General features: G+C 44.5%; 1 protein-coding gene across 3 annotated transcripts in view; it reads left to right on the top strand.

Moving 5' to 3' along the window:
- The window catches only part of PRICKLE2 (prickle planar cell polarity protein 2), a 219755-nt gene that overhangs the window by 141361 nt on the left and 53309 nt on the right, over positions 1–25085 (top strand). For all 3 annotated transcript variants that reach the window (XM_029601027.1, XM_029601028.1, XM_029601026.1), the window contains 3 exons: positions 318–455; positions 7634–7837; positions 12134–12320. In XM_029601027.1, coding sequence (XP_029456887.1) covers positions 318–455; positions 7634–7837; positions 12134–12320 — 529 coding nt within the window. The remainder of the gene's footprint in view (positions 1–317; positions 456–7633; positions 7838–12133; positions 12321–25085) is intronic.

The raw sequence follows: 25085 nt of genomic DNA, 5'->3' as shown, positions 1-25085 counted from the left end.
TTGCTTTGTTGTATCACTTTCGCATGGAAAGCCTCCAGATTTTCTTTTTTCCGCAAGACCTTTCAGAGAAGTTTATTTTTGCCTAGTGAGATTTTGCCGTATGCTCTCGATCTATGATCCTATTGCAAATGCTAGACACATTTTTCCGCTGCATGCACACCTGTAAAAACTGAACCTAAAGATGACACTTTTTTGCTATTTTGTTCTCTGGTACCAACTTGCACAGAAATCAAAATATATGATTCAAAAATATATTCTGAGGTAAAGATGAAAGACCTACTAACTCCCTCTATAAAACTTCTCTTCATGTGTTACAGGTCCGATATTGTAATTCATTGGATGAGGAAGAGAAAAGAGAATTAAAACTCTTCAGCAACCAAAGAAAAAGAGAAAGTTTAGGTAGAGGCAATGTTCGGCCTTTCCCTGTGACGATGACTGGAGCCATTTGTGAACAGGTATGAGGCAGCAATCTGTAGTGCTTACAGGCAATGCACACCTTCCATCTGTTTTCGAAATTCGTCCTATAGTAAATCATCTTTAGGAAAATCAGATAACAAAAAGGATTGCCTAGCAAAAATATTTTAGACAAGGCATGATGCCCATTCTCATGAGCATACAGTACTGTGCACAACTTTTTTAAAGGTTTTCATTGTCTTGGCCTTCTAAAATAAATCATTTAATTATTTTTTTACTGTGTACATTTATATAGCAACCCATCCTAAAAGCTCAAAGCAGTGTAAAATCTTAAAAATATAAGCATACAACCAAAAATACAAATAATAAGGTAAAAATGACTAAATAAAATAGGATAAAATAAATAGACTTGAATAACAAGGTAATGTCAGCAACTAATTCTAAATCTTAAACATATAGTCCCCCAATTACTGATACTGTCCTGGCTAAATACAGCGAATAAGGTTATCGTAACATGCCAGCCGGGTCGTCTCCTGATTCCCCACTCCCAGCAAACACACTGGCCAAAATTAAAAATAAAAGAAACTTTTCATATGGGTATAAAAGCTATAGCTTTATTAATCTTACACTGATTATTACCAAAATGTACCCGAGCCCCAATCAACTCACCACAAACCATATAGCCCTTTCTGCTATCTGCTTTTTCATCAAACAAGACAGTACCATGTATCCAGCCCCTGCTGTGCTTCCAAGCAAGGGGGCCCTGTCCCCAGGCTCACCATGCCCAATCAGTAATTCAGACACTGGCAGAGCGGGGGGTATACCATCAATGAAAGTCTTTATCTCCCAATCTGCAGGTTCACCACCACCCGAGCTCTGATATCCCGCTCTCCAATGTCCCACTACGGCGAAAGTCGAAAATAGATATGAACAATTATAATCAAACACATCAGCAATCTGATAGCTGGCAAATATTTGTTGGCTAACTAACCATCAACACTACCGGTCTGTTACATGTAACAGACAAATTCCCTTCTTTTACCTTTTTTTTTTTTTTTTAATTAAGCAAACAATGCCTGACTAACATTTGTCACTATCTAAGCATGACCTGGCATGATCGCTCTCCTCATTGACATTAAAAATGAAGTGAAGTATCAGGATGGGTGCCCAGAGAGAACAGAATGATGGCACCGTATGTCCTGCCACTGCTTTAAACACCGCTGACATCATTGCATGGGCTGCTGTCACGCGCGCTGACACATTCCCCGCCAACAGGCTCCATGCGCAGAAGGAGGGCGCCCAGGCCCAATGCCCCCTCAATCCCTGTAAGTGTGCAGCGCTGGGAGCCGGGTGAGCTCCCGGTGCCATGTTATTTTCCGTGCACAGGGCATTTCTGCTTATATAATCGAAGGGCACCATAAATAGCCAGGCTTTACAAATTTTGCGGAATATGGCAACAACCTTTAAAGCCTTTAAGTTCAAGAGGAAGAGAATTCCACAATGTTGGATCTATACAAGAAAATGTTTTCTTATCTGTGTCCACTAACTTAATTTTTCGTGGTACCTGAAGAAGAGAAAGTTGAGAAGAACGAAGAGCATGAACAGGGGTATAATATTTAAGATGCAATGCCAGGTATTATGGGCCCATATTTTGAATGACTAAGAAAATAAGCTTAAGTCGAATCCCAGAGGCCACTGGCAGCCAATGTAGGGATCTCAATATTGGGGTCATAGCATCCTGCAGCTTAATACCTGCCACTAACCGAGATGCTGTATTTTGAAACAGCTAAAACCGCCTAAGCTGATTTTTTTTTTTTGCTGAAAGACATATGTAAATCCAAAGGAACACTTTCAAATTGGAAGGAAAAAAATGTATATCATACACACAAACTAATTAAACCATAGAGTGATATATAAAAAAAATGTCTACAATTATATAATTTTATTTATCAAAAAATATCAAAGTACAAAAGTTATGCAAATATAAATAATTTCAAAAAATAATATATCAACTAGCATCAGTTTAAAACAATATATACATTTCATTTGCCACCATTCACACTCAGAAATACAAAATACATTTTAAAAAGTCACAGACGACTGCTGCCCAACATGTTTTGCTTGAAAATGCTTCTTCAGGGGAGAGTCCACAATTCGTATCTCAATATAAAAGTAGTGGATATAATTCTGTATTTCAAATCTTGATCGAGGAACACATCTTCACATGGGGAAATCACAGCCAACATCATTTTGGAGAAATAATTATTCCTTATTGTTCTTATTCTCCTCACATACATTGTATCATCCCATTAATTCTAGAAAAATTAAATATAATTTACACATCATAAATTTGCCATCCCCATCGATATCTGAACCCATAAAATCAAAAAAATGAGTTTAGACAACAAACCTCCTCATTATATTCAAACATATTCTTCCTGTATGTATGTATTTGGAGCTGAATCCCCAGTGTATCCCAAACAAATCTAGCATTCAAGAGTTCTATAAAGAGCAAATCAATAAAACAATAAAGACGATAAAACAAATATAAATACAAAACAATGAAAAATGTGCCACAAAACATTAGTCAAGACAGAGTGAAACTACCAAAAGACAACAGTAATCCAACACAGAAATGCTTACCACTGAAAAATCGCCATTGTGGTTAATGCATCAGGTGTTTATACTACCCAATAGGAATATATATACCAGGAGGGAACCAATTAGGAGAGCAAAAAATCAAAACTAAAGGCAAGACATCCAAGGAAATTCAAGACATGTATTATGGAATACTGGCAGGATTTGCAATTTGGTCACTAATGCCCCACTACTTGAACATTGGCGATAACACCAACATTCTGTGGATGAGCTCCGATGTTTTGTCTTACAGCATATAACCAATAGACGCGGTGGGAATATTAAAAAGAACCTATTAAGGGCCGAACAACATAGGATCTTCATTTTGAAGACCTTAGCTCCGGGTGGTTTAATTGACAAGGTTGATTGGATGTCTTGTCTGTAGTTTTGATTTTTTTTTGCTTTCCTGATTAGTTCCCTCTCCTATTGAGTAGTATGAAATACTTGATGCATTATTTTCACTGTCTTTTGGTAAGTTTCAATCTGTCTTGAATAATGTTTTGTGGCACATTTTTCATTGTTTTGTATTTCTTTGTTTTTAATGGAACAGTGCTATATCAGGGTACAAATCATATTGCAATGATAGTGAGCATCAACTTGGTGGAGGTGTGGCACTTTATGTACGAGAGGGCATAAAGTCCAACAGGATAAAGATCATACAAGAGACTAAATGCTCAGTAGAATCTGTATGGATAGAAATTCCATGTGTCGGGCCGATACAGTAAAAGTTGCAGGAGAGCCGGCGAGCGCCCGCTCTCCCGACACATGCACAGGCCAGTGTCCTGGGTGCGCGATTCAGTATCGGTCCATATGCAAATTAGGGCCCGCGGTTAAAGGAGGCACTAGGGGCACTAGCGCGTCCCTAGCGCCTCCTTTTTGACAGAAGCGGCGGCTGTCAGCGGGTTTGACAGCCAACACTGAATTTTACCAGCGTCAGTTCTCGAACCCGCTGACAGCCACGGGTTTGGAAAATGGACGCCGGCAAAATTGAGCTTCCGTCTTCTGGGCCGCCTGCATGTTGCGGGTGCTATTAGTTTTAGGGGGGGGTTGGCCGCGCGTTTTCCATGCGCTATTACCCCTTACTGATTAAGGGGGCTAACAGTGTGCTCAGCCTTGGTGCACTTTACTGCATCGGCCTGTGTGTTGGGTAAGAGTATAGTGATAGGAGTATACTACCGTCCTCCTGGGCAAAATGATCAGATCATGTGCGCACAGCGGGCCAGATATTTGTACCTACATGCGGGTGTAGATTTGTGCTCGCAACTCGGTGCGCACAAATCTATGCCCGATTTTATAACATGTGCGCGCAGCCGCACAAGGCCCAGTCACACGTGTAACCCCCGGATTTTACGCACGTGACGGATTAACAATTAACCCCTTAGGGGCGGATTTTAAAAGCCCTGCTCGTGTAAATCCGGGCGGATTTATGCGAGCAGGGCCTTGCGCGCTGGCGCGCCTATTTTCCATAGGCCTGCCGGCGCGCGCAGAGCCCCGGGACTCGCGTAAGTCCCGGGGTTTTTCGAGGGGGGCGTGTCGGGGGCGGGGCCGATCGGCACGGCGTTTTGGGGGCGGGATGCGGCGTTTCAGGGGCGGGGCCGGGGGCATGGTTTCGGCCCGGGGCAGTCCGGGGGCGTGGCCGCGCCCTCCGGAACCGCCCCCAGGTCGCGTCTCGGCGCACTAGCGGCCCGCTGGTGCGCAGGGATTTACTTCTCCCTCCGGGAGGCGTAAATCCCCGGACAAAGGTGGGGGAGGTTTAGATAGGGCCGGGGGGGTGGGTTAGATAGAGGAAGGTGAGGGGAGGGCGAAAGAGGGAACGGAGGCAGGCTGCGCGGCTCGGCGCGCACCGGCTGCACAAAATCGGCAGCCTTGTGCGCGCCGATCCTGGATTTTAGCAGAGACGCGCGGCTACGCGCGTATCTGCTAAAATCCAGCGTACTTTTGTTTGCGACTGGTGCGCCAACAAAAGTACGCGAACGCACATTTTTTGTAAATCTACCCCTTAATGAATAGCCACTGTTGTTACTGGCATGAGTAGCATGGGATCTACTTAGTGTTTGGGAACTTGCCAGGTACTTGTAGTCTGGATTGGCCACTGCTGGAAATAGGATGCTGGGCTTGGACCTTTGGTCTGACCCAACTTGGCAATTTCTTATGTCCTTATGTTCTTAGTAAGAATAATAAGGAATAATTATTTCTCCAAAATGTCAGCTGTGAATTTCCCCAGTTGAAGATGTGTTCCTGGATCTCACTACTTTTAAATTGAGATATGAATTGTGAACTCTCCCCTGAAGAAGGTTTGTCAAGCGAAACATGTTAAGTGGCAGTCCTCCGTGACTTTTAATGTATTTTGTATGTGTAAGTGTGAATGGTGGCAAATGAGATGTGTATATGGGGGCAGATTTTCAGAGCCCTGCTCGCGTAAATCCGCCCAAAACCGGGCGGATTTACGCGAGCAGGGCCCTGCGCACCGGGAATCCTATTTTACATAGGCCTCCCGGCGCGCGCAGAGCCCCGGGACTCGCGTAAGTCCTGGGGTTCTCCAAGGGGGGCGTGTCGGGGGGCGGGCCCGGTCGTCGCGGCGTTTCGGGGGCGTGTCGGCAGCGTTTTGGGGGCGGGTATGGGGGCGTGGCTACGGCCCGGGGGCGTGGCCGCGCCCTCCGTACCCACCCCCAGGTCGCGGCCCGGCGTGCAGGAGGCCCGCTGGCGCGCGGGGATTTACGCCTCCCTCCGGGAGGCGTAAATCCCCCGACAAAGGTAAGGGGGGGGTTTAGACAGGGCCGGGCGGGTGGGTTAGGTAGGGGAAGGGAGGGGAAGGTGAGGGGAGGGCAAAGGAAAGTTCCCTCCGAGGCCGCTCCGATTTCGGAGCGGCCTTGGAGGGAATGGGGGTAGGCTGCGCGGCTCGGCGCGCGCCGATCCAGGATTTTAGTGGATACGCGCGGCTCCGCGCATATCTACTAAAATCCAGCGTACTTTTGTTTGCGCCTGGAGCGCAAACAAAAGTAGGCTATTCGCGCGCCTTTTAAAATCCGCCCCATGTTGTTTTAAACTGTTGCTAGTAGATATAATATTTTTTGAAAAGATTATTAGTTGCATACTTTTTGTACTTTGATATATTTTGATAAATAAAATTATATAATTGTAGACATTTTTTTGAAATATATGTAGCATATTATGGGGATGGGATGAAAAAGGACCCAAAAATTCATCAGGTTTACTCTGCTGCGTTGGCAAAGATAAACAGGGATGCTATGTCCCTCCCCGCCTTTCCCTCCTCCCATACTTATTTCATTAAAGTGAGTGTTGTCTCTGATGGGCTGTTTTCCTGCTAGGAATAATGAGCATTTGCATAGTAGTTAAAAGGGCATTAATGGAGACCCAGTGCTAAGCTGTGAGTGCTCATGTGGCTCAGTTTCACAACAGAGTCAGGACAAGCTTTCTTTGGACCTGAGTCAAGGAAATTCTTGTTTATGCATGTTTTATAAACTTATTGAAGATAAGGACAAAAGCCTTCTTTTCAGCTACATCCCAAGGAGGGAGAAAGGGTTGGGTAGCAAGGTACTTAGAGCCAAGTAAGAGTAAACAATTACAACAGATCAATTACATAAATCACTAATCACAAAATGTACACACAGGCTTCTGTTTTTCTTTGAGATATGATGAAATGCTTTGTCTTAAGAGTAAAGAAATAAGAGAGCCAAAGGAACTTTACCCTTGATACAGACTTCTAATAGTCAAAATCTTATAAATCAGGATTTTTATTTTAAATTAAATATACGTTGTTAAAACAACTTCCATTTTTTTTTTATGGCGATCATTGCATTGTTTTTCTTTTTTGAGGATGGTGGTGCCTTAAGGAGCTATTATTTATGATACCATTTTTTTCAGTTCAGTTTTCTGCTCTTGCTAGTGTTCTTGTTGAATCATTAATTTCTATATTTACTTAACGGTGGGGATTTTTTTTCTCATTCTTCAGCGATTTATTTTTTCCCACAGCTACATTTGCCTTTTTATTATTTTTGCAGGTGTCAGTGAGTTATTACCTTTTTATTTTTTCCTTTTTTTTTTTTATTCATGAATTGTAAACTAAAAAGTAAGCAGGAGGCATAACAAGGAATTGCATGTTTACTAAGATTTCCCTCCGGAGAAAAGTTTTTATTAGATAAAATATAATCCGTTCATCTCTTACCAACAACAGAATGCAAAGAAATCTGTGTATTTTAAAACAAGAAGTTCAATGCAGAACTAATGGAGCCTACTTTCCAGGATGCACGCACGTGCACACATCCATGTATGTGCATGGATGAAAAAAATACCCTTTTCCGGATCTGGTTGAACTTCATAACATGTACTGAAAATTTGGTGTGGCTAAGACACTAAACACAAAAGTTATTAGCTGGGGACACACACACACACACGCCCTTCAGAAAGTAGGCTGACTGTGATGAGGGACTTGTAATCACCACAACAAGTTTCTTCTATATTTTGTTAAAATATACAATATCCATATTGGGGGGTTTTTGTGTAGTTGGGAGAGATCAATACATATACTATGTAAAACTCCTTTTTTTTGCATTTATAACAGTGCGGAGGCCAAATCAATGGAGGAGATATGGCTGTATTTGCATCAAGAGCCGGACATGGGATTTGTTGGCATCCACAGTGTTTTGTCTGCTCCATCTGCAATGAATTATTAGTTGACCTTATCTACTTTTACCAAGATGGAAAGATCTACTGTGGGAGGCACCATGCTGAATGTCTGAAGCCTCGCTGTGCAGCCTGTGACGAGGTAGGGGCACGGATAGCTGATCGTGTTTGCTAATAGACAGGATAATAGCTCCTGCCGGCCTTGAGCAATACACCCTGTCCTCACTTGTGGGCTTGTGATTCTGATATTATTCGTAAAGCTAAATAGAATGATGTGGATATTATTACGTATTAGGGTTTTAGGAGTTTCACAGGTCTTGTTCATTTCTAGCCATATCTGCGGGATACCTCTTCAGGGGTAAATTTTGAGCAAATTGCTCAGCAGAAACGTAGGGGGTCATTTATCAAAATGCTATAAGGTGTTTTCGCATGGGTTAAGGGCTTAACGCATGTGAAAAGTGCAGGAGTGGGCTGGGTTTACCATTTTGCAAAGTCCTATCTCACGGCTTTAACACCAATTTTAGCTACACCTTTTTCAGTAGCGTTAAGCCGTGCGATAGGTTGCGTTAAGGCTTGATCGCATTTTGCGATGTGTTCTCAAAGGCCTATTTTACTAGTTTTGAAGCTCCCGGAGCACCAGCCTAGCTGTCCAGGCCATCCTGGGGGGGAGAGAAAGAGAGAGAGAGAGGCCCATATATAAGATTACTATTTATACCACTGTAACAGGCCGATTGAATATGAAGCGTGGGAGAATGGGCGCTCCGTGTCAAGCGCCCGCTCTTCCAATGCGTATCCAGCCACCTCTCCTGGGCATGCGATCCTGTATTTAAATGAGGGGTCCCGCTAAAAAGGAGGAACTACGGATGATAGTGCATTCCTAGCTCCTTCTTATTAGCAGCAACCCAGGAGAGGTGGCTGTCAGCGGGTTCAGGAAACCGACGCTCAATTTTACGAGCGTCGGTTTTCCAAACCTGCTGATAGCCATAGGTTAGGAAAAAGGATGCCGGTAAAAGTGAGTGTCCATTCTCTTAACCTGACCGGCCAGCACAATTTTTTATTTATCTATCTATCTATTTATTAACATTTTTGGTTCTTCCAACAATATCGCTCAGATATTAAGTCAGAGGGTGTACAGAAAAGCAGTTTTTCCTGCTTTTCTGTACCCTTTTTCGGGCTGCTCGGAAATTAACACCACCCTTGGGCAGGCGTTAATTCCTGAGCATAAAATGTGCGGATTGGCCACACATTTTACTTTCAGTATCCTGGGTGAATAACTAATAGCCTTATCAACATGCATCTGCATGTGATGAGCGCTGTTAATTTCCAGGGGTGGGGGGTTGGCCGTGCGTTTTTGACATGCTAATCCCTTTACAGTATGAGTAGTGGATGCGCATCAAAAACGCATGGCCAAGTACTTGTTAAACAGTGTGCTCGGCTGAGCATCCCTTACAGTGTTGGCCTGTAAGAGAGGGCACTTATAACTCGGGGTGAGTTTGGGGGTGGGGTAGGTTTTGGGGTAGTTTTAAATACACAGAGATACAAACAACAAAGTTGACGTCACTGAAGATTTTCTGTCATTTGGAGTAATGAAAGGTAAAGGAGGAGTTGATTTGTACAGTGTACTCGCTACCTAGCATGATTGCAGTTAGGTGGAGAGTGCATCAAGCTAGGTAGCGAGTACATTGTACAAATCAACTCCTTTACCTTTCATCACTCCAAATGAGAGAAAATGTCACTGATGTCAACTTTACTATTCGTACTTCTGACTGTGTATGTAAAATTGCCTGCCAAAACCTACCCAACCCCCCCAAACCTCACCCCGAGTTATTTCTTTCTCTCTCTCTCTCTCTCTCTCCCCACCAGTTGGTAGTTGGCTCAGACCTTCTCAGATCTGACTTACTCCTCTCCTCTTCCCCCAAAGTCCCCTCTCACAGGCCAGCTAGAAAATCCTTGCCCCAATTGTGCCTCCAGGTCAGCCCATTTTTTTTGGTCCAGCTAAGTATCTGGCTAGTGAATCTATACAGCTAAAATAAATGTATCTTCTCGGGGGGGGGGGCAAAATTTCATCCTGTAAGATCTAAACAGCTCAATCTTTATTAAGCCAGCTAGATCCCTTGTGAAGATTGCCCCCTGAAACTCAATACTAGATGCAAAGAAGAGCTTGAAAGGTCTTGAAAGATCATGTAATACATTTTTTTGGTCCTTTAAAAAGTTTCAAAACTTACCTAGGCAACCATATGTACAACATATGTGTCACTTTTGTTAATTCAACAAAAGATATCCTGGTATCCAGAGAATCAGCTTTTCTCTACGACCACCGTGGCTTGGAGTATTTTTTTATCCCATGTTTATATTCCCATGCATAGAGTATTGCAGTTGTTATATCTTTGCACGTGACACCTTTCATTTTTAATCATCATAACTGTAGGCTGTGTATTGAGAAAATGTAACTGGGCCCCCAAAGAGGGAAAAATCTAGTTAGGCTAGGTCACGCAAGGGCTCTGGAAAATATTATATGCATAGCGGTGTCTGACCTGCTGAGCTTATAAGATTCTGTTAAAGGCATATCTTGCCTTCAGCTATATTATTCCTCAGCCAGAATCGAACTGTAAGATTTCCCATGACAGAATGAAATGGGAGGAAAGAGAGGATAAAAGGATGTGAAAAATGTGATGTGACTGCAGAATAACTGTAATCTAATACAAAAAGTCAATGATGTTTATTCTGGGCTTTTCTCGACCATCAGTTTTTAAAATTTAAAGGGACAGTGAAGAGAATTGTCCTGGTCATGAATCATACAAACTATCTGTATACAAAACTGTCAAGTATCAATGGCAGTGTACAGGCTAAGGATCTACCTCCCAAAGAAATGTTGTCATGGGAAGAAAGAATTTACTGAATAATGCTTGTAAAATTTACGTATTAGATTTCACTTGTCTGACACCCTACCAACAAACTGCTGCCAAGAGTGACTTGCATATCAAAAGCAGGAAACAACGGGTATATAAAAATGACATTAAAAACAACATTGACTCGTTGCTAGCATGACTGACTGCTAAATCCCTGTCTGTTATCGTATATAGCATGTAAAGGAGACCAGCATATGGACCTCTGTGAGGTCTAACAGGAACAGTTTTCTCTTGCCCTCTTTATATAAAGAGATAGCACAGCATTTATACCTGTGAACATTTTTGGTTTTCTAAAGCTGCATGCTAGTTACTGTACTATTTAAAGAGAAGGGCTCTCTGCACAGCTTCACTTTGTCCAGCACTCGTGTGTTTGTGTGTATACCGTTCAAATAAATATTTCTGTTAATCTAGTTATTTCGTGAAGGAATCAGGAATATTGAGTGTTTTCTGACTTTTATAAAGCATGTTAAAGCTTTCTTTTTTAAGCAAGCTTTTAATGTAGATAGGTAACTTTTATTATAGTTTTCTCATTTTAACAAGTTTATTTTGTATTATTATTTGCTGTTTAATACATGTATTTATTGTTTAAAATGTTTGCTTTCTTTAATTGTGTTATTTATAGTTTGTACAATTATGTATGTATTTTTTGTTACCTGTTATAGCCCTTGGAGTGGGCTATAAATTATGAAAATAAATAAATAAATATAAAGTATTTGGTTCAAGGAAGGTAGGTTTCAGCGAATGTTTAATGTACATATAAATAGATGAGAATAGTGTCTGTATGCTGTTTATAATGTGAAGATGGAATATACATGGTCTCAAAAGCTTCTATATTATACACGATAAGGATAAGATCATCTTTATAACTCTTGTTAGTCCAGTCCAAGCTGTAACAACCTAAAAAAAGAATCTAATTATAGACCAACAGAATTTAATTTAGCAATATATGACTCACAAGGGTTTGTATATCCATTTTGTCTTCTTTTTTAAAGGACAACTTACGATTTGTACTGTGCAGTATTTCTGAAATACATGTCATTTAGTAGTAATCACCCCAAATCAATTACAAATTCTTAATCTTGCCAAGTTTATTTTCCATTTAAAGGTATTTTTAGGCTGCAATTTCCCTGCACCTCCTGCCAAAATAACCATGTTAACAAGAGAATCGTGCATCCCAACATCCAGTGTTATCTGATAGGTTTAATCACGGTGGGCATCATGGACACACTACTATGTGAATTGAATATTCCTGTACAGTTTTATTTCTTACCCTCTTCCAGAAGAACTTCTTTCAGAAGAAGAGTAGCATTGCAGGAGAACAGTTTAAACCAAATCAATGGCCTGAAGGTCTATACAGCAGAGTATTATACTCCTTCTCAGTGAGTGACTTTGGGCACTCACTGAGAAGGAGAGTAAGAACCACAAATAAATAAATAAATAGAACATAGAGGGCACAGCTTTTTCATCAATGCTTTTAGTTCCCCAGATACTCATAAAAACTGCTTTACTGATGGTTTTTCTTTTTTTAGATCATTTTTGCTGATGAATGCACAGAGGCTGAAGGGAGACACTGGCATATGAAGCACTTTTGCTGTTTTGAATGTGAAACTGCTCTAGGGGGCCAGAGGTACATCATGAAGGAAGGACGTCCATATTGCTGCAACTGCTTTGAGTCCTTGTATGCAGAGTACTGTGATACCTGTGCCCAACACATAGGTGAGAGCAAAGGATAATGCTGGCAATTGCTTACTGACATTCAGAGAAGATGAGAAAAGTTATTTGTATCTTGTTGAAGCAAACTTCTTAAGCTGGGAGAAGAAAGCATATGTTAACCACTGTAGAACCAGAATGTAATGTGCCTTAAACCAAAGAGAGCAATTTCTTCCAATAGGAAAATGTTTCCTGCATTTAATAGCTGTTCAGGTAAAACACAAGAAAATAACTGTGTGCACTCTTGATAGTTTAAAATAATGCAAAGTGGGCCAGTCCAGTGGCTTCAGTCACAATCCCATAAGAGGGAGGGCATGCCAGCTATTGCACAACAGCAACACCTAATGGCTACACTCAGGATTGCAGTCATACCAGGTTCTTGAAGGCTTTGTGGCTTGCTGCCCCTGGCCAAGAACTGTCACTACAATGACTGAGAAGGGGGAGAGCCTTAAAAATGGTGGAAAAAACCTGAGTATTTGTGAATATGAAGGCTCTGTAGCACTGTGGCGCCAGTCGAGGCCAGTTTTGATTGAACCAGAAGTCCAAAAACAGCAAGAGGAAACTGCTGAGCAAAAAAATAAAATTTTTTAAAAACTAACCACTAGATTCTTTTATTTATTTTATGTATGCCTTTCATAGCCTGTTAATTCACTAATGGACCATAGCAGAGTCAAATTGGGACTAGTACAACATACAGTTCTCTAACAAATACTACTTAAAACATATAATGACATGCAATTAGACATAACACCCCCAACCCCCTCCTAAAAAAAACCTAAAAGTTGTACTCCACTGTTACTCATGATCCCAGTTACAACTAAGAGCTTACTTGAAATGGAGAGCCTTCACCTTACAAAGCGTCTAAATCTCCATCTCTTGGCAAAGCTCGAGGCAATACATTAGACAGCCTTGATCTAAAGCTATTGGTTAAGATTATTGCTTTGTGAGAGCAGTAGGAGGATACCGTTAGTGTTGGGAATGGGACAGATATTTCAGTAGTATTTAGTTGTAGTCACCTAGTAGTAAAAGCTTGTGCAAGGACAGGTAAATATTGAGAAGTGTAGGAAGTGCATAAATGAGACGTGGTAATAGAGAGTGCAGACTGAGCTTGGGTGTACTGTGTAGTAGTAGAGATTGAACAATTTGGAGAGAGAGAGGGGGGCAGAGCTGGAGAGTACAGACCATGAGAAGGCTGGAGCTCAATGTCCATAGAGACAGAGCGAGAGAGGCAGCGCTTGAGAGTGGGGCGGAGCTGGAGAATACAGGAAGAGAAAGGGGCAGAGCTCAATTTTCATTCAGAGAGGGGCAGAACTGGAGAATACAGGGAAGGAGGGGGCGGGGCTCAATTTTCGTACAGGGAAGGAGGGGGCGGGGCTCAATTTGCATACCGATAATGCAGTCATGGGGCAACTTTCCTCTTTATTATAGTAAGATATTCCACCCATTTTGTGCATTTCTTATTGAATTAAATATCCTGCCACAGGAATAAAAAAGCCAAATACTTCTATGCACACCATTTTCAAACAACATTCACCATAAAAAAAGAATATGTTCTTGACTCCTGCCAACTAATCACAGTAATGTGAATGTCAGTGGTGAAAGGATCGGCATAAGTTTTTCACTGTGAACTACTTGCTAGGAATGTAGCTGTAAATTTTAGTGAATCCTACGCTGTCAGTGCACTGTGTATGTGCAGTTCACTGAAGGAATGCAAACATTCACTGCTCTTCAACGCATCCTTTTGTTTCTGTGCAGTTAGCCCTACCCTAGCCTAGCACATGCTGATCACCAGAGAAACACAGAGCACAAAGCTGCAAAGGGATTCCTTTTTAAAAAAAATATATATATATATCCAGATTTGGAATTATTTTACTCCCAGCAAGAAGCAGTTCCAGATCGCTGCCAAAAAGAAAGTATGAGAAAATAACCTTTAGGAATATTAAGAACTAGGTCAGTTAGAGTTGAACTGCAGTTTTTGAGGCTTTATTTGGTCTGTTTGCTTTTGGAACATTTGCTTAAACCTCTGCATGTGTGTGTGTATGTATACATTATATATCAGAGGTTGCTAGTGAAGATTTTGCAGAATACATTAACATGGAGGATGTTCTGCAGCCCTTCTATAAATACCATGTGATGCGGCTGTTTCCAAGGTAACAGTGCATTTTGTTGTGAACAGCACAGTAAAGAGAGAGAAGACATATACATGTTGAAGATGCAGTATATATGTCCAAGCCCTGTAATGCGGGGAGGGGGAAGAGAGAATACTGTATGGCTGTATAACCGATTTTGTGAACATCCCTGTCCTATAGTAGACTGTCAGTGTCTTGTACCAGTTTGTAATCCATAGAACAGTGACAAAAAAAGGAAAGTATGACATACGTGCAAAAAAAAGCATATTATCAGCCTTTTTCACAATTTCCATGGATCTCAAGTGACTTGCAATGCAAAAGGATTTTATATACAGATATCGATATATATATATATATATATACACTATATATACTAGGGGCTACACCCTTGCTCACTTAGCCCACCAACCCTGCCAGTGGGCTCCATAGCCGTGCCTAAATGGAAAATGCAAGGAATGGCTGGGAAGGGCAAGTGACCTTAATGAAAGGAAAGGTAGGAAGAAAAAAATAGAGGGGTAGATTTTAAAAACTTGTGCGCGCGTCCATGTGCGCACGCTACCCGGCGTGCACACATGGACACGCGATTTTATAACATGCACGCGCCGGTGTGCGCATGTTCTAAAATCAGGAGTCGGCGCATGCTATTGGGTACACATTTGTGCAACCTGCGCACACTGATGCCCGCGGCCTTCCGCAGTTCCCTCCCAGTCCTCTCCAGTTTAAGAGCGGCCTGGGAGGGAACTTCGCTGTTGCATTCGGGCTTGCTCTCCGCCCTCGCTCGACCCTCTTACCTCTGTGGCAACTCCCTCCGGGCCTGATGGACGGCTTATTGCCGCGGCGTCTCCATGCTGCTTCTCCCCAGCGTCCCTGGACCGGCTCGACGCTGCGGATCCACCGTGTTCCTGATGACATAGGGCGCGCATGCGCGCTCCAAAGTATGTACCAGCAAGGGCGCGAACCTCAGGGGCGTTCCCCTGTATTGACAACATCCACTTCCAACATAAAAGGTCTTCACTTGCGCTGACTATTCGAGTTAGCAAGGACTACAAATCGCTTCGGATTCGTCCAAGCTACTCTGCCTCCTCGGACTTACCAGGGGTACCCGCTCCTCGGGGGCCTCACTCTCTTTTCTCTTTTTCAGATTGCAGATAGAAACCGGTACTCGCTCCTCGAGGTACTATGTTCCTGAAGACTCTGAAGATTCTCTATTGCCTAGAAGCTATTACAGATACAGACTATCATGAGTTGCCACCGCTTTCTCAGAGCTTTCCCTGGAACCAGGTACTCGCTTCTCGAGGGCCTAACTCTTTCCAGCTACTGAGCCTCCTTAAGATTCTATGTGAGATTGTCATCTACTATTGGCTCTGTATACAGCATACCCTGTCTACTCACTATCTATAGTCACTCTACAGCTCAGCAACCCTGGGATCGCAGTTACAGTATATGAGGGACTTCAGTCCTGCCGGGCATACCAGCTCACTACTGCCACCTCGGGTGGTTCTACTAACCTGTCTGATAAAAGAACTATCTGTGTCTGTCCCCATACTCAAGCCTAGCCGGTGGTCCCTCTCAGGATATCCTCTTGGAGGTGCTGTCATCTGCCATCGGCCCAAGGATTCACCTATTTACTACAGTGTGCTCACTCCTCCCACTTCAGGAGCTGAGCATAACAGAGTGCTAGCTCATCTATGTCTCCGTCCATCAGACATCAGATCCATAACAGATTACAACTCAGCACGGAGATTATGACAAAGTGCCAACTCCTCCCCTCTGGAGGAGCAAACCTCTAACAGATCGCTAACTCCTCCCTTCTGGGGAGCTCATTCACAACAGATTACCAACTCCCTAGCAGGTTCCACAACAAATTGCTAACTCCTCCCCTCTGGGGGAGTAAAGCCTAACAAGACTGCTACTCCGCAGTCTAAACTCTAACAGATTGCTAACTCCAGTGAATCCGGCTTTAAAATTGGAGAAGCAGCACTCCTGGGAATCCAGCTTAAGATATTGGAAGTCAGTAACCATGGACCCGGCACACCTCTCTGCTTTGCAGGCTATACTGGGCCTGGCTCAACGCATCTCAGAATAGCAGGAAACCTTGGAGAAAGTTACTGCAGCATTCCATCAGCTTCACACACAGAAGATACAAGGCACAGCTTCTACACAAGAAGGTCAGTTACAGGAGGTAACTTTGAAGCCAGCTGTTCCACTGGCGGCGCCTATTCGATTCTCCGGAGAACTCCAGAAGACTCGGGGCTTTCTGAACCAGTACAGCTTACATTTCACCTTACAACCTTTATTGTTTCCCACGAGTCTCTCTAAAACCAGCTACATCCTGTCATACTTGGATGGGAGAGCCTTGTCATGGGCATCTACCTTGTGGGTTTGCAAGGACCCTATTTTGCAGGACATAGAAGGATTTGTGGACTTGTTCAAATCCGTTTTTGATGACCCTGCTCGTATGTCTGTTGCCGAATTTGCTTTGGTGGACTTGAAGCAAGGCAACAGATCTCTGGCAGAATTTGCTATAGAATTCAAGACTCTTGCAGCAGAACTTCACTGGGACCCCAGATGTCTCAAGGCTCTCTTCTGCAGAGGCCTGGATACCCGTTTGAAGGACGAGCTAGCCGCTCATCAGACACCTGACTCGCTGGAAGAATTGATAGCCTTAGCTACTCGGATTGACTGTCGGCTCCGAGACAAGGTGAAGGAACTCTGGCCTAAGGTGCTACCTGGGTTGACACTGGCCAGTGCCCCTGCGCTATGGATGGGTCTAGCAATTCCTGCTGTTGATAAAGAGGAACTGATGCAACTCGATCATGGTCATTTGACCCCTAAAGAGAGAAGAGGCCAGAAGAAACACAGCCGGTGTATGTACTGTGGTCAACCCGGTCATGATGTTTCTATATGTCCCATTTTGCTCGGGAGACAGATGAATTCAAGCCCGACAGAGAAACTGTTCAAGGGACTTACCACATCCTCTCCTCCGCTTTCTCTTCCAGTCTCTCTGACTTATGGACCAGTCACAGTTCAGACTCCTGCCCTGGTGGACTCAGGGGCAGGAGGCAACTTCATCACCAGAAGTTTAGTGGAATGCTTGAGGATCCCTCTTATCAAATTAAAAGATCCACTACTGTTGTCTTCCATTCATGGGGAGCCCTTGTCGGGCGACGTGACTTACGAGATCGTACCAGTTACACTTCGCACCAGAGCACTTCATATGGAAATAATCTCTTTCTTTGTACTGGAGAAGGCCATGCACTCTATCGTCCTGGGGTTACCCTGGCTGCATGTGCATCAACCCCAATTTGACTGGGCATCTCTGGATCTTTCACAATGGGGCCCTGAATGTCAGGGGAAATGCCTCAAGGAGGTCTCATCTATTATTTGCATGCCTACGACTCCAGCAATGCCAGGACTGCTGCCTGAATATGCATCCTTCGGGGATGTATTTTCCAAAGAGGCGGCTGATGTTCTTCCTCTACATAGATCCTATGACTGTGCCATAAGACTGAAGCCCAATTCGGAACCACCGAAGGGATGGGTATACGCTCTCTCAGCTCTGGAGAATACAGCTATGTCCGAATACATAAAAGAAAATCTCCAGAAAGGGTATATTAGACCATCTAAGTTGCCAGCCAGCGCAGGTTTTTTCTTCATGGGGAAAAAGGACGGTACCCTACGGCCATGTATCGTGGTCTAAATGAGATCACGATTAAAGACCGTTACCCTTTGCCATTAATCTCAGAGTTATTTGATAGGCTGCAGAGGGCCAAGATATTTTCAAAACTTGATTTGAAGGGGGCCTACATCCTTATTCGCATTCAAAGTGGCGATGAATGGAAAACGGCCTTCAATACGCAAGACGGCCATTTTGAGTACCTTGTAATGCCGTTCGGGTTGTGCAATGCACCCGCTACATTCCAAAATATGATGAATGACATCTTGCGGGACTGTTATACAAGAACATGGTGGTCTACCTGGATGACATATTAATCTCCCAGGATGTGGAGACCCACATCTCAGATGTCAAGCAAGTGCTCCACCGTCTCTGCAAACATCGGCTGTATGCCAAATTCTCTAAGGGTGAATTTCACAAAGACTCAGTGCCCTTTCTAGGTTACATCGTGTCTAAGGAGGGTTTTCAGATGGACTCTCACAAACTTGAAGGTATCCAGAATTGGTCTCAACCCACCAGCCTAAAGGCCTTGAAGAGATTCCTGGGGTTCACCAATTATTATTGCAGTTTTATTAAGAACTACTCTTCTTTGACTGTACCATTGACTGCGATGACCCGTAAGGGTGCCAATGCTTCAAATTGGTCTACAGAGGCCATTTCCACATTCGAGAGATTGAAAACTGCCTTCTCCACTGAACCGTGCTTGCGGCATCCAGGCCCCATTATTGTCGAAGTTGATGCTTCAGATGTGGGGGTAGGGGCTATGTTGAGCCAAGCGGGAGACTCAAAGACATTATGACCCTGTTCATTCTTCTCACAAAGATTTTCTCCAGCCGAGAAGAACTACGGAATCGTAGACAAAGAGCTCCTAGCTATAAAGCTTGCATTTGAAGAGTGGCGGCCATGGCTCGAAGGCGCTCAACATCAAATAAACATCTTCACGGATCACAAAAACCTCGAATATCTCCGCCATGCATATTTGAATTACAGACAGGCCAGGTGGTCTTTATTCTTCAACCATTTTGATTTTGTGCTTAAGTATCGACCGGGAGATCGAAACACCAGAGCAGACGCGCTGTTACACTCATTTCATTCAGATGTGCCTGATGAACCACAGCACTTAATAGATCCAAAGAAGATATTTCTAGCAACCAGCCAGTCCGTTTCTGCTGGTGACGCTACCAACTCTCATCCAGCTACATCTACGGAGAGTCATCTTTAGAAGTGGATTTTGGACATTCATTTACACCACCACGTCCACTGAATCTCTCAGTGATGTCCACAGCAGCTCCACCCATTGCTGCTGATTCCATCAATAACACTCTGCAAGATTCTTCCGAATCTCAAGATCCATCTATCTCTGTGAAAGACGAAATTGAACTCAAGATCAAAGAGATTCTGGATGTTCGTAACAAAGGCAAGAATTTTGAATACCTTCTGGTTTGGGAAGGTTTCGGCCCCGATTTGATCACTTGAGAGCCTCAGACCAATATCTTGGATAAAGAGATGCTTCATCAGTTCCACCTCGCACATCCTTTGAAACCTAAGCCTGGTACCCGAAGAGGAGATCGCCCTTTGAAGGGGGGTACTGTTGCGTTCGGGCCTGCTCTTCGCCCTCGCTCCACCCTTTCTACCTCTGTGGCGACTCCCTCCAGGCCTGTTGGACGGCTTGTTGCTGCGGCGTCTCCATGCCGCTTCTCCCGGCGTCCCCGGACTGGCTCGACACTGCGGATCCACCATGTTCCTGATGACGTGGGGCGCACGCGCGTGCTCCGAAGTATGTACCAGCAGGGGCGCGAACCTCAGGGGCATGGCGTCATCCACTTCCAACATAAAAGGTCTTCATTTGTGCTGACTATTCGAGTTAGCAAGGACTACGAATTGGACTCGCTATGGATTCGTCCAAGCTACTCTGCTTCCTCGTACTTACCAGGGGGCCTCGCGCTCTTTTCTCTTTTTCAGATTGCAGATAGGAACCGGTACTCGCTCCTCGAGGGCCTATGTTCCTGAAGACTCTGAAGATTCTCTATTGCCTAGAAGCTATTACAGATACAGACTATCGTGAGTTGCCACCGATTTCTCAGAGCTTTTCCTGGAACCAGGTACTCGTTTCTCGAGAGCCTAACTCTTTCCAGCTACTGAGCCTCCTTAAGATTCTATGTGAGATTGTCATCTACTACTGGCTATGTATACAGCATACCCTGTCTACTCACTATCTATAGTCACTCTACAGCTCAGCAACCCTGGGATCTCAGTTCCAGTATCTGAGGGACTTCAGCCCTGCCGCGCATCCCAGCTCACTTCTGCCACCTCGGGTGGTTCTACTAACCTGTCTAATGAAAGAACTATCTGTGTCTGTCTCCATACTCAAGCCTAGCCGGTGGTCCCTCTCAGGATATCCTCTTGGAGGCGCTGTCATTTGCCATCGGCTCAAGGATTCTCCTATTTACTACAGTGTGCTCACTCCTCCCACTTCAGGAGCTGAGCATAACAGAGTGCTAACTCATCTATGTCTCCGTCCATCAGACATCAGAACCATAACAGATTGCAACTCCGCACGGAGATTATAACAGAGTGCCAACTCCTCCCCTCTGGAGGAGCAAACCTCTATCAGATCGCTAACTCCTCCCTTCTGGGGAGCTCATTCACAACAGGTTGCCAACTCCCTAGCAGGTTCCACAACAAATTGCTAACTCCTCCCCTCTGGGGGAGTAAACCCTAACAAGGCTGCTACTCCGCAGTCTAAACCCTAACATTCTCTACCCCCTATACTCACCTTCCTACCCCTTCCCCTAGCCTTCCCGCCCTTAGTCCTATCCTAACCCCTCCCCCCCCCAAAAAAAAAAATCCTTGTCTTACCATTTGCTCCTGCCTCAGGGCAGGAGCAAGTTGCACGCGCTGGCACCCTGCCAGCACACGGTCACCCAGCACAGCGGCAAATGGCCACTGTGCTGGGTGCCTCTAGCCACGCCCCGCCCCCAGACCACCCCTTTCCCAAGGCCCCGGCACTTACACGCATGGCCAGACCTTTGAAAATTGGCCCGGTGAGCGTAAGCCCGGCCATGCATGTATGTCCCTGGGATTTACGTGCGTACGGTTTTGAAAATGTACCACAGAATTTTCAGCCCTGCCTCCTTTTTTCCCTTTGACAGGGGATAATTGATTGGCAAAGTCAGAAAGCAGGTTTTATGATTCCATCAGCTGGATGTATACCTTATCAGTGTGGTACATGCTGTGTTGGGGACAGTGGAGTGAAGGTAGGGATGTTTTTGTGTTTGTGTGTGTGTGTGTATGTGTGTGTGTGTGTGGAGTGGTGGCATTCAGTGGGGAGGAGTGTAGCTCAGAAGGCTTGCAGAGTGTGTGTGAAGGTGGGATCTATGGTGATGATGGAGTGCATGTATGTGGTGGTATACATGTATGTGGTGCTGGGTTAGTGTGGGCAAGGGTGTGTGCATACACTTTTTCCCCCTTGCACTCCCCACATTCTCCCCTTACCCCTCTCCTCCCCGCCTATGGGGCAGTGATGTGGATGTGTTGTGGTTGTGTAAGTGGTTATCAGGAGGTGAGTTGAGTGTAAATGTGTGTGAGTGTTGGAGGAGGGCCCACCCCATTTTCTATCCTCTTTCCAATCCTTTCCCCTGCGCAAGTGTGGTAGTGCAAATATATGTGCATTGCACTTCTCCCCTCCTCCCCCGTGTGTGTGTGTGTGTTTGCTGGTTGGGGGAGGGGGGGATATGAGTGTATTCTGTGGGGAGGTGAGAGTTAGGGTGTGGGTATTGGGGAATGGACTCTGTCCCCCTTGCAGTCTCCACAGATTCCCCCTGTATGTGGGGGGGGGGGGGGCAGGTAAGAGGGTGTATGTGTTTATGGGGCTGGTGTGAGTAATGTAAGGGGTGAGTTGGGATGTGCATATCAAAGATGATGGGGGAGAGGTGTGTGTGTGTGTGTGTGTGTGGTCTCCCTTTCACACTCTCCATTTGCCCGCACCCACTCTCCCTCCACCCCTCTGTGTAAGGTGGGGGTGGGGGACACACTTGGTGGATGGGGCAGGTTGTCTATATGTGTTACAAGGTTGGTATGACTGGTGTGTGTGTCTGGGAATGACTGGGAGTGTGGTATCTGTGTGGGGGATGTCTAGGGCTGTGTTTTGGAGGGTTGAGGAGTGACTGGTGTGGTGACAGTGGGCGATTGGGGGATGTCGGGAGTAACTGAGGAAGACTGGGTGTTGGTGAGAAGGTGTAGGGGAACTACTTGGGGTGTGGGCGGGAGCTGTGCACTTCCCTTCACTTTCTCTCTTCTTCTTCTTCTCCTTCTCCAGAGGGGTGTTGTGTTGTGAGGATGATGTAGGATGAGGGTGAGTGGATGTAGGATGAGTTGGATGAGGAATAATGTCCTCTCGCTCCTCACTGATATGTGTGTGTAGGGTTGGGGATGTAAGAATGAGTGTGAAGGGGGAAAGTGGAGGTTCGTGTGTGTTGGGGGGAAGAGAATTTAGTATATGGGAGAGGAGTTGGCGTGTGCATGGGGGACAGGGGCGTGTGTGTATCTGTGTGTGTGTGTGTCGGGATGGAGGAGGAGGAGGCAGTTGTGGTTTATGTGTTGTAGGGGCAGGATTTGCATTCTGCCCCCTCCCACTGCCCCTCCCACTGCCTCTCTCCTCCGGCCCTTATCCCTCTGCCTCTCTCCTTCCTCATTCTCTCACTGCCCCCCTCCTTTGCTCCCCTCTCAAACTCTCCCACTGCTTCCCTCCCCCTTCTCCCCCTCCTACTCACACTCCTATTCACCTCCTTCACTTCCTCTTGCCCACCCCTCTCTTCCTCCTTCTAGTCTTTCCCCACTTTGGGCTCTGAGGTGATCCTCCTGCAGCTGGTAAGGCCTAGGAACCCCCACCAGCCTTTCGCCTGCCACATCACCTCTGCATTTTATCTTGCCTGGGAAGCCCCACCTTCTGCAGCTGTAGCTCTGGTTTCTTTCCTTTATGCTGGTGGGGCCTGGGAATCCTTCATCAGCCCTTCTGCTGCTTCGCTGCAGCTGCACTCATTGGCCCCATGGTACAGATGTTGGAATTCCTCCCTTGCTGCCTTTAGCTCCCCTCTGCCCCAAGCTCCAGGTTAGGTCATTACGTCGCACATGCACAGATGTGATGCAATAATTACCTGCAGCCCCTAATGTTTTATTGTATATCCTATTGAAAATTGCCTGGTGTTACGTGGTAGTCAGATATATAACAGCCTGAGTGTGTATGTTTGTGCAAGAGCCTGTGCCTCTGCCTGTGTGTTGGTGCCTGTACATGTATGTGTATCTGTGTGTTTCTGCCTGCATGTGTGTGTGTTTTGGGGGGTCTTGTGTGTGTGTGTCTCTCTCTACCTGTGTATGTTTGTGTCTGTGTGATTGTTTCCCTACCTTTGTGTGCAGGGCCAGTGCAAGGGTGCTAGGCACTCTAGGCTAACCTTCTGCCTTGTACCTGCGCCTGTATCTGTTTGTGTATGTGTGCGCTTGTGCATGTGTGACTGCCTCTGTATGTGTGTGGAACAGTTTTTTGCAGACAGAGCATATTGTCTTTGCATAGTGCACCTTTCGGGTGTAACAGACACGATAGTGTGACCGACTGACACAAGCCTTATATATAAATATATATTTTTATGTGTGTGTGTGTGTGTTTGTGTACAGATATATATATATATATATATATATATACACACAAAACACACACACATATGAGAGAGAGAAGCATAAGTAATAGAATATAAACCATTACAGACCCCCCATCCATAATCTGAATATTCCCCACTGGGTGGACTTGCTTAGATTGCCATCACAAATTGCATTATTATGAACAGAAAAAAATATGAGATGAGATGGACATATCTCTAATTCACTTGTTTCTTATAATTCAGTAATGCACATCTAGGTTTGGGTCTGTGACTACAATCTTTTTTTTTTTTTGCAGACCATTTCTGATACGTAGATTTTTTTTCTTTCAGGGGACTTCACTCCAAGATTACACCTCAATCTCTATTGAGAGCAGGCATGACTAACTCCGGTCCTCAGGAGCCACAATCAGGTCTGATTTTCAGGCTGTCTACAATGAATATGCACGAGATAGATTTGCAAGCAGTGTCTCCATTTTATGAACATCTGTCTCAAGCATATTCATTATGGATGTCTTGAAAACTTGCCCATTTATGGCTCTTTAGGACCATCCCTGATCTAGGATATGCAGGACAGGCCATAGTTATGATTCATAACCTATGACACTCTACAAATATTTCACTTGATACAGGAAAACAAAATTGTTTGTCAAATATAAGCATGCCAGTTGAGAAATATATTCAGTGGCTGCAGGTTAAAATAATCAGTCAAGCTTGTAGGAGAAAGAAATCTTATTTCCTTTAGATATTGAATTTGAATCATAAGTAAGTTCAGATCGGGATATGGAGAGGTTACACAGCTACAGAAAGTGTCTAAAGAGTCTGAATTTCCTTTATGTTTAACTAGTCTTGCCCATACCTCTCACTTGGCTCCAATTTATCGGGCATATATTATTAAGCTATGCTGGGTTTACCACAGGTAAACCCAGCATAGCGAAACAACTGTGCGGCGTTGTTTCGCGGAGGGTAAGCTGTTGCGGTCTTGGTTGCAAGTGGAAGTAAAGACAGTTGTTCGGCGAAAACAATTTTTGGTATCAATTTTTGGCATGAATATGTGAGTAGAGTGCAGACAATACGAAATGGCTTCAGTGGAAAAAAGTAAGGAGATGGCAACAATGAAATGAATAATTGCTAAAGAGGAATTGGAAAGGGAAGATACTAAGTGTGGATTGAAATATAGGTTCCCCAATAACTTTGATTTGGAATTGGAGTTGTATGTCTAAGAAGATATTATCTGGAAGTCGTTGGATGTAAGCATAAGAATAAATCCCCTGAAGCAACCAACGGGTGAAACAGGAGCTTCCTGTCGGGACAT

Source organism: Rhinatrema bivittatum, chromosome 4, assembly GCF_901001135.1.
Source record: "Rhinatrema bivittatum chromosome 4, aRhiBiv1.1, whole genome shotgun sequence".
Lineage (NCBI taxonomy): Eukaryota > Metazoa > Chordata > Amphibia > Gymnophiona > Rhinatrematidae > Rhinatrema > Rhinatrema bivittatum.
Note: the sequence above shows the minus strand (reverse complement) of the source record. Positions and strands in the feature narration are given on the sequence as shown.